Source organism: Cynoglossus semilaevis, chromosome 11 (assembly GCF_000523025.1).
Source record: "Cynoglossus semilaevis isolate Cse_v1.0 chromosome 11, Cse_v1.0, whole genome shotgun sequence".
NCBI lineage: Eukaryota > Metazoa > Chordata > Actinopteri > Pleuronectiformes > Cynoglossidae > Cynoglossus > Cynoglossus semilaevis.
In genome coordinates this window covers 7,250,545-7,259,641 of record NC_024317.1, presented here as the reverse complement: position 1 = coordinate 7,259,641, position 9,097 = coordinate 7,250,545, and the positions used below count along the sequence as shown (strand labels likewise).

Genomic DNA, 9,097 nt, shown 5'->3' with positions numbered 1-9,097 from the left:
TCAGTGATAACTTGGCAGCTAGTGGACTCGAACCTTACGCCTTCTGGACCCAAGTTCGCTTCCTTAACCACTGCGCCTAAAAGTCAAAGTTCCCTGACCGGGAATCGAACCCGGGCCGCGGCGGTGAGAGCGCCGAATCCTAACCACTAGACTACCAGGGACTGTTAGATAGGTTTATACAGTTGATCTTGAACCACTAACATATTTTCAGTGTCTTGTAACTCTGTGACAATACTGCAGTGTTCAGTCCTGGTGTATAAACTGAACAGTGGAGAAACACAGATTAGACAGTGAGACAGTGGGGGAGGTTTCTGTGGAGAAAAGCCTCAGAGCTGGTTTGTCCTGGGGCTGGTGTGGGAGACTCTGTGCCCCCTCACCTCACGGGCTGTGAAGGTGTAGAGCACCTTGTCTTTGAGAAGGAACCACAGGCGCTTCCACTTCCTCTTGCTCTTCTTGCGTCGCTGCAGGCTGCCACTCATGGTGGAGCCCTCCACGGCCAGTGACACCTGATAAAAAAATATAAAAATATTAGTAATGTCATAACACAGAGTGCGCAGATACATAGAAAAACACAAGACTGATTTCACAGATAAGGGATTCACTGCGGGGCCCAAATGGTGTGACGGCAAACAGCGAACCCCAGCGGCAACTGCGGTGTATGACAAGACATAAATATCATCCAATAAACAGGTGGCATGAGTGAAATTCCAGCAACCAGCTTAAGACTTGTGTCCTATGTCCCTGGTAGTCTAGTGGTTAGGATTCGGCGCTCTCACCGCCGCGGCCCGGGTTCGATTCCCGGTCAGGGAAAATATTTTTGTCTGTGGAATTTAAGTAATTTCTTCTACTATACTGCAGGGAACCCAATTCACTAAAATCAGCAGTTCTCAAACTACTTTGTCTGTCCTATGAATGGTACCTAAGGAAATTAAAAATCTTGCTTTACCTGATTGAGAGAGGATGTGCTCTTACGGCTCTTCCACAGAGTCGGGGTCTGCAGGCTCTGGAAGACAGCAGAGAGAGGACGATTGGACCGAAGGGTCCGAGGGCTGGAGTTCTCACAAGTGCTGCTCACGCTTCCACCTGCAGACATATTCAAAGTTTATACAGAATTAAAGAGAGTAAAAAAGTCTTTTGTTTCTTCTTCACCAAAGTTAAGATTCACCTCTTTTTCTGAGCTCGCTGTAACAGCGGTCACAAACTTTAACCACTCTGTCTTTGAGGTACCTGAGTGGGTAACGGTTCCTGGAACAAGCGCGACACACCACCTGTGCCAAAAGACAGACACGGAGAAAACTTACACTAACTGTTGTGAAACTTAAAATTTGAAAAAGGTGTCAGATTCATATAATTAAACTGGCTGAGACCATGTGTTCAGGTTTCATCTTTAAATCTTTGTCAACCTCAGATCAGATATTTGAACCCACAAACATGAACACTTTTACAATCAGAGCAAACATCAAAATTATTTACTACTTTTCTACCTTTCCAATTTTTTTGGTTTGTGTTGTTTCCAAATCTTTTGCTTTTCCCGGCTGACATCCTTTAACCACACATTAGCCATACTTTTCATTTGTTTTAAAGTATAATTTAATTTGAATACAGTCCTGACCCTCTCCACAAACAATCAAATGTGTTTTATATTTAATTATCTGTTTTTACAGTGCTTTGTCTGACCTTGCCACAGGCGTTGCAGTGGTGTCGCCTCAGTGTGAGGCTGAATTCAGTGGTACAGTTCATGCACATCATCACATGAGAAACAGGCACCAGCACAGGAGCAGCTTCTCCCAGGGCCATCCACAGCTTCTCCCGTGCCTGTGGTGGAAAAGAAAGTAGAGTCACATGAAATGTACGTTATTGTTTGTGCAGAAGTCATATGAGAAAAAAAAGATGTTTATACAGTCATTAGAGTCATTAGAGTCATTAGAGAGCACAACCTCACCTCATTGCAGGGCCCACCAAACGTACACAGACCTGCAGCGTGGTCTGCTATGGCTCGACTCAGCGTGTGAAACCAGTCTTCCCTCTCTCCAACAGAACTGAGCAGATAAAGCACAAACAATCACACCTTTACTATGTAATGTGCTGTTACTACATTTATGTTGAGTTTAGGGCGAGTCACTCTTGGAATTGATTTTAGGAAAGACATCAAATATGACATATATAGACAATAGTTTTCAATATAAAAACCTTACTTCTCAGCTTTTCTTTTTAAAGTTTGCCAATTTTTAAGCTAATTATAAGAATTCTAATATAAGCTAATGGCCAGAACCTCACTTTTTGTAATTATTTTGTAATAATTAACATCATACATGTTTTATCCTTCAGTTATCTTTTTAGCAAATTATCAGACACTTCTGGTCAAACCTTCAATGTAACCCTTTTCTCTATTTATGCTTCAAAACACTCACCTGGCAGAAAGAGTGATGGTGATGTCAGAAACCTCGATTTTCAGACAGTTCAACACATTGTCAAGGACAGGTTTGCTCACCTGCAGCAGCAGAAACACAAGCTCGGTCAACGGACTTGAACAGACTTGAAGGATTTGAAAGCAGAGAAGAGACAAATACATAAAAACACAATTTTGTACCTTCATCCCTGACAAAGTCAGTGTGTTCTTCAGCCTGTACTTTCCATCTTGTTGAGGGTAGGTGTACAGCATCAAATCATTCATCTGCAACAAACAAAAACAAAAGTAAGATCAGAATAATTTCACAATTAACCGAAAATCACACAAAATACAAAAAAAAAAAGCACAATCAGCTAATGGCTAACAGAGTCCAAAAGGATGTAATACTAGTACTAATACTACTACTACTACTACTAATAATAATAAGAATATTATTATTAATAATTATTATTGCATTTTGCACACATCACAATAATTAGATAGAAATTATAGTTGAATTCTTTAGTTGAAGTATCTTTAACATTAATAATTACCGATGAGTATGTAACACCTAAAATGACCACTAGGTGAGGCTGTCACTCCTTGAGAAGTATCCCTCACTGCATTGTTTATTCTTCCTGACATTAAAACTGCTTTCTGGGCTGTGTTTCTCTGGTTGTGTTTCCTTTCACAGCTCTCACACGCCTGCCTTTCCTGCACCACACAGATTCCCATGTACACACTCACACAAACAACAAAAACGAGGCTTTACTGCAAAGAAAGTATTTATTTGCTTGTCAGGCAAAAATGCGCCGTGATCCCCTGACTGTACCCAGGATCTATTGTGTTCTGCTGAAGCATTTCATTTTGTTTCAGACAAAAGAAATGACATCAGCGGTCACACCTAATGTGTGCTCTAAACATCCGCTGGGGCCATAAAGGCAGCATCCAGGAATTCTCCACCCTGCTCTGGGCTCTGGGCCTCCTCTGTCTTCTCAGGGCTACACAGAAAACCAGAACTGGGTGGAACACAACCACCTTTACCACAACAACAACAACAACAACTCGACATAACCTGGGCAGCAGCGGTTTTGCTGGCTGACTGGTTGAGAACAAATCAGACCTTGACTGGCCAAGGCTGCGTCTTACGCTGCCCTGCTCTCTGACCTCTGGGCTGCAGCCGCTACTCTTGCCTGCTCCACCCTGTACTGCTGCAAAATTCCTTCAACAGAAACTTCTGTGAGTGCCAGGAAAACATACTTGAGTCCTTGACCCCTCAGTGTTTAGCCATTTTTTTCCTCTACCCACTTTTTCCCTTATCTACATACAGTGTACACACAAAGTTGTAGTCGTAACAGTAACATTAAAGAAAATAGTATTAGATAAAAGCTGTAAAAGTGGCATTGATGTTGCAGGTTTGCAAGAATAAAGTAAAATGTAATAAAGCTTACAAGTAAAAAGCTGTAAATTTGTAATTTATAAAAATAAAGTCATACAAGGAAAATGTTAATGTCTGTCATTACAAGACAAAAGTGGTAAGTTTAACAGAATAGTACTGGCTCAGTTATGAAAACAAGTTTGTAAAAATCAACTGTAAAACATTAGAAAAAAAAAGAATAAAGTTTTAATTTAACAAGAAAAAGCTAGAATATTTAAGAATTTAAACCTTCAAAAAAGTCAGTTTTCAACATTGGTCAGAGCACTGAGACATTCCCAGTGACCTTTTTTAATGGCAGCTGACTCCAGTCTCTCCACCAGCTGAGCTCTCCTAGATCTTCCTTCAGCCTTCGACACCAACCTTAAACTAAATCCAACCACATCTATCTGGCTGCACTCAGTTCATCCTTTCAAAATCCCTAAATACCAACTAAATTCCAGAAGTCACTGGTGTGGCCCGGTATTCTCTCCTCAGCTCCTTCTGTTTGTCATCTATCTTCTCCATCTTTGCCTCATTGCCTGCAAAATCTATTTCGACCGTCGTGTCTGACACCTAAACAAGCCCCTCCGTGATTCTTCTCCTGCTTCTGATGTTCTTCTCAGTGGCAATAAATCACGTGAACCTCCTTTACAATTAAACTCTAATTATACATTTATTTTTGTTTTGTATCTCTGCCTCCTCTCAGTGACTCTGTCTATCTTTCTTCCACTTTGGAGCCTGGGCTCGTGACATGTCCTGATCTTCTCTCTGTCCCAGAGGAGACTGATGGATTTCATCCTCACTGTTGTTTGGATTCACTTTCAGTAAAGGCCAATAAATAACACCTGACACATTGAAGCCGTTCAGTTCAAGTGGGCAAACGGCTATAAAGCCGTAATAGCTGGATGTGTCAAGTGTTGGACATTTTCAGCCAACGATTTCTCAGCTGCTGCTCTGTTTACTAGGACTGGGAGAAATGACAATGGAACAGAAAATGGTTCTAAAAGGGTTTATATACGGAACCTAATGGACCGCAATTACAACGTGCTTTTCACTTGGCTTTGGACCAGCACAACAAAGGCTTGTCATGACAACCAACCTGTCACTTTAGCATTCTGACCAACAGAGTCAGTGATTATGGTTCACTGTTTTACCGTGTCGAAAATTAAGAAACTGAGGCATGTTGATGTACAGCGACCAAGGTGCAGCCATCTTGAATTTCACGAGCTTTTGAAACCACATCCATGAATGCTGATCAAGTTTAGAATAACAAGAGTAACAATAAAACATGTAACATAAAATCAAATATTACACTGATATATTGCACTTTGCACCAGTTTTTTTTTTTTGGGGGGGGGGGTAGTTTGCGTTGCGACTGCCCCTATCCCCCCTCCTCTGCCGAGCATTCTACAGGGTGTCTGGCCTTCACTTTGCTGTCAGTCCCCTCCCAACAACACAGGAAGCCAGCATCCATTGACCTACACCAAACATCCTGTGAGGAAGTGGGGCCCTGGAAAACAACTCCTAAGAGGGTGGAGAAGAGTAGAGTGGAGAGAGAGGGAGGGAGGGAGGTTCATGCTGGCCTGGGTGTGGTGCTGTAGTGAAGGTCTCACAGCCTTGGCCCCTGGCCTTCTCTAACAACCTCACCTACCTCAGAGACAAACCTCCTCCACCCAACATTCCCTCATATTTTAGCACATCATGCACACTTTGTTTACATGGCCAAAAAAAATTGGCCCCTCAGGTGATCACTGTCAAAGCGAATCAATACATCCCTATGTGGTTTGATAGATTCTCTACCTTCTCTTAGCTACAGTATCTGAGCTTAAATAATTAATTTGTTATACATTGGACTTCTACCGTACCACTTTTCAAGACGATGAAGACCGACCGAGAAATTCAACAATATAAAACAGTGCATTTTCTACCGTACCACATTTCAAGACGATGAAGACCGACTTTCAAAGTAAAAGCCTTGTAATCCTAATCATACTTTTTGTTCCAACTTTTTCTTTATGTCCATTTCTTGTGGTTTATGACACATTTTACAGAAATTCAACAATATAAAACAGTGCATGAGTGCATTTGAGTCATAAAACAGTTCTTTTAATTGTGTACTTAGCAACACCTACAAGCCTACAAGCTTCATGCTCAAAGCTTAAAAAATGTATAATACTGTAATATTTGAAAAAAAAATATAGATACTTTTTTTTAAGATTATAATTTGTTTCCCTCTTCACCCTCATTGACACCACACAGTGACTTTATCTCGACCTCTGACCTCTGAATAGTAGTTAATTATCTGTTGCAAACACAAAGTGATTAGTAGCAAACTTTATTTTGTGACCTCTGACCTCTGAATAGTAGTTACAGTAACAGTAACATAAAGTGATTAGTAGCAAACTTTATTTTGCCAAACATCAAAACTCACCAGAAACAGGTGTCGGGGCTGCCTGCTTTTCCTCGAGACTTTCATGAGAGTTCCCTCTTTGACAAACATCTGTCAAAGCAAACATGTGGAAAAAGCACCATTAGTACCACTCTAGTTCCTGTGGGGGGCATCACAACAAACAACGCACTGCTGTATTTTATTGGTGCTTACTCTTCCGGGCTTCAGAAGATCCCTCTTGCCTTTAACACTGTACTCTATGTGGACCAGACGCAGCAAGTTCTCCTGCGGACGAGGACGGGAAGGAGATTATCAAGTGATGGACGGAAAGAGGAGACAAGAGACTGAACGTACCACTGTTTGGGGGGATGCTTGAAAGGAATGAGATACCGAAAGCTGAATAGAGTGTAAACACAGATAGTGGGATCCTGTGTTTTTAGCCCCAGTTTGTCTGCGCCTGTCAGAATGAGTGTATAGGAGAAGAAAAAGAAAACTGTCTGATAAAAGAGGAGCGAAGTCAAAGTGTGGCACAGGGGAATCCTGTCAGTGAGTGACAAGAGGAAGAGAAAGGAGAGATGATGGGGGGAGGGTCTGTGAATTATCTCCATGGGCTCTTCATGTTTGAGAAGCAGCAGCTCAGCTATGTTTGACCTCATACTGGTCTCTTTGTAGTGACCCAGCTGGGACTCATGTTGACATCATCTTCTCTTCACCCCCTTGAATTCATCAGCAAGCAGTAGACACCAAGACCAGTGAAAAACATTTTCTAAAATAGATCTCTACTTGTTTGAAAACATCGCTGCCTGACACTTTTACTGACCAGCAGACATACAAAGACCCTCAGACCCACGCGAACAGGAGTGGGGTGTGTGGACAAAACTCACCCCCTGCTTCAGATTGTCATTAGCCTGGTCTGCCACCTCAGACACGATCACCAGGGCATCTGCAACACAAGACCAGACCCAGACACATCAGTATGTGTGTGATATAGCTCTACCTAACTGGACATAGTTTTGAAAAATAAAATTGTTGTCAGAGATATTTTGTCTTTATGAGGATATTTTGCAGGTCGTTGAGTTGGGGGTGTTTTGGATGGCAATTGGGCTCAGGTTAGATGTAAACAAGGATTAGGATTAGCTATACGGTATATACCTAATTGTTAAGGTAAGGGGCTGTATGTCAATAGCAGTGGTCTTAAAACACACATAAAAACTATGTCCATGTGTGCATTAAGGTCAGAAATTAGCATAAACTCAGCCTTCAAAATTTTCATAGTTGTGGTTTTAATTAGCAACCAATAACTTGGCTGAAGATGTCGGTTTAGCTTCGTTAGCACAGGAGCTAACACACCTTTGGTTAATATTGTACAGTAGTAGTATATGTAGCGAAAATGGAATGTGTATAAATATTTAAAAAAAAATTCTTGTGGTGATAATTCTTACCTTGTGTTTCTTCGTATTCTTTAGAGTCGGGGGAGAGGTTGTTCAAGTAATCTGAAACAAAAAGCAGAAGGGAAACAAGCAGGTCACCAGGGAACGGTGTGTTTCATTACAGCGTGTATCTCTCTGCTGGTTTTAGTGGACGTCATTACTGCACCTCTGCTTAGTGTTCTTAATAAGACATGAAATAAAATAAAATACTTTTAATGTTTTTCCTCCTACCGTGTGACGTGAGTGCTAATGGGCTAACAGGCTAAATCAGCACCGTGAACCCATTTGATTATGGCTTAAATGTAAAGGTCATTATTTTATGTTTAAGAGTCATGGTTTATTACTCACTGAGAAAGACTGTGGCTGTTTTAACTGCGTGTGAAGGGCAGCTCACATAAAGTAAGCGCTAATTATACAGTGAACACCATTCAGCTTTTACTCCTGTGCAGCAGTGTTACCTGTGAGCAGCATTCGGTACTGGAGGACCCTCACTACGACCTGCAGCAGCTGGTGCTTCAGTGGAACCTCAGTCTCTTTTAGGCAATTTTGTGTCTGCATAAACACAAACACACACACACAGTCACACACATAGGTTGGCAATATATACATATAATTAATTAGGAACATCTTGCTGGAAATGTCAGTGTTTGCTGTTGGAGTAAAAAAAAACTGCACTATATTTAACGCCATTTGGAAAAAAAATATTGTTTTGTATGCTGATTAAAATTTCAGGGAATCATTGCCATGATGGTGCTGCAGTTCAGATACAAGGAAATCCACCTTTTGTTTTGTTGTTTTGTATTTTACATTTCAATTTCACTGTCAACTTTTCCATCTTCAGGATAATCTTTTATTGTCAGCCAGATTTGAGTGATTGTAAAGTATTGATCTCCAACACAGACTATTCCTCCCAAGTGTCAAAGTAGAGAACTACACATGAGTTGGGAATTGTGTATTCCAACAATTCACAATGGGCTTAAGGAATATCGCTCCGGAAAGGCTGTCTGCATCTGCCAAAAATATTTGTGTGTGTATTTGTGATCTGGATCCATACGAGTGCACTGTTTCCAGGAGAGCTGTTGAGTGTTTGTAGTTTCAGTCCATATATCCTTTATTTTAATGTGAAAATGACCATCTGGTTATCTGTATTTTCTTCTTTAATTGGTTCATTGTCCACCTATACGAAGTATTCCCTGAATGTCCCTGAACCTAACATGGACCAGTCGTCTAATAAGCCTGACCTCAAAAATTTAAAGCTCTGAGTCAAGGTCGCAACGGACCTTAGGGGACACCATTTGGCAGGTCGACCTTCATATATCTTTTCACCCAACTGAAAAAAACCCCAAGCAGAAATCCCATTGTTCTCATTTGCAGGTGGTAGTGGACAGAAATTGGCACAATCAAAGAGAGAAAATCAATCAGGACCTAATTGTCTCTGACAGGTATTTATGCCCTGAGCATTGGAAGAGCAG

At 41.2% G+C, this 9,097-nt stretch overlaps 1 protein-coding gene and 2 non-coding genes across 3 annotated transcripts in view; 1 reads left to right on the top strand and 2 right to left on the bottom strand.

Moving 5' to 3' along the window:
* Positions 1-9,097, bottom strand: part of fgd5a (FYVE, RhoGEF and PH domain containing 5a) — a 56,080-nt gene that overhangs the window by 5,975 nt on the left and 41,008 nt on the right. The window contains exons 8-19 of the mRNA XM_008320336.3: positions 8,084-8,177; positions 7,638-7,688; positions 7,080-7,138; positions 6,409-6,480; positions 6,238-6,306; positions 2,591-2,674; positions 2,412-2,491; positions 1,943-2,039; positions 1,678-1,815; positions 1,166-1,268; positions 947-1,083; positions 378-506 (exon numbers count right to left, since the gene is read on the bottom strand). Coding sequence (XP_008318558.1) covers positions 378-506; positions 947-1,083; positions 1,166-1,268; positions 1,678-1,815; positions 1,943-2,039; positions 2,412-2,491; positions 2,591-2,674; positions 6,238-6,306; positions 6,409-6,480; positions 7,080-7,138; positions 7,638-7,688; positions 8,084-8,177 — 1,113 coding nt within the window. The remainder of the gene's footprint in view (positions 1-377; positions 507-946; positions 1,084-1,165; positions 1,269-1,677; positions 1,816-1,942; positions 2,040-2,411; positions 2,492-2,590; positions 2,675-6,237; positions 6,307-6,408; positions 6,481-7,079; positions 7,139-7,637; positions 7,689-8,083; positions 8,178-9,097) is intronic.
* On the bottom strand, positions 90-161 carry trnae-cuc (transfer RNA glutamic acid (anticodon CUC)). The gene has a single exon. It is a non-coding gene; the product is annotated as a tRNA-Glu (tRNA).
* On the top strand, positions 739-810 carry trnae-cuc (transfer RNA glutamic acid (anticodon CUC)). The gene has a single exon. It is a non-coding gene; the product is annotated as a tRNA-Glu (tRNA).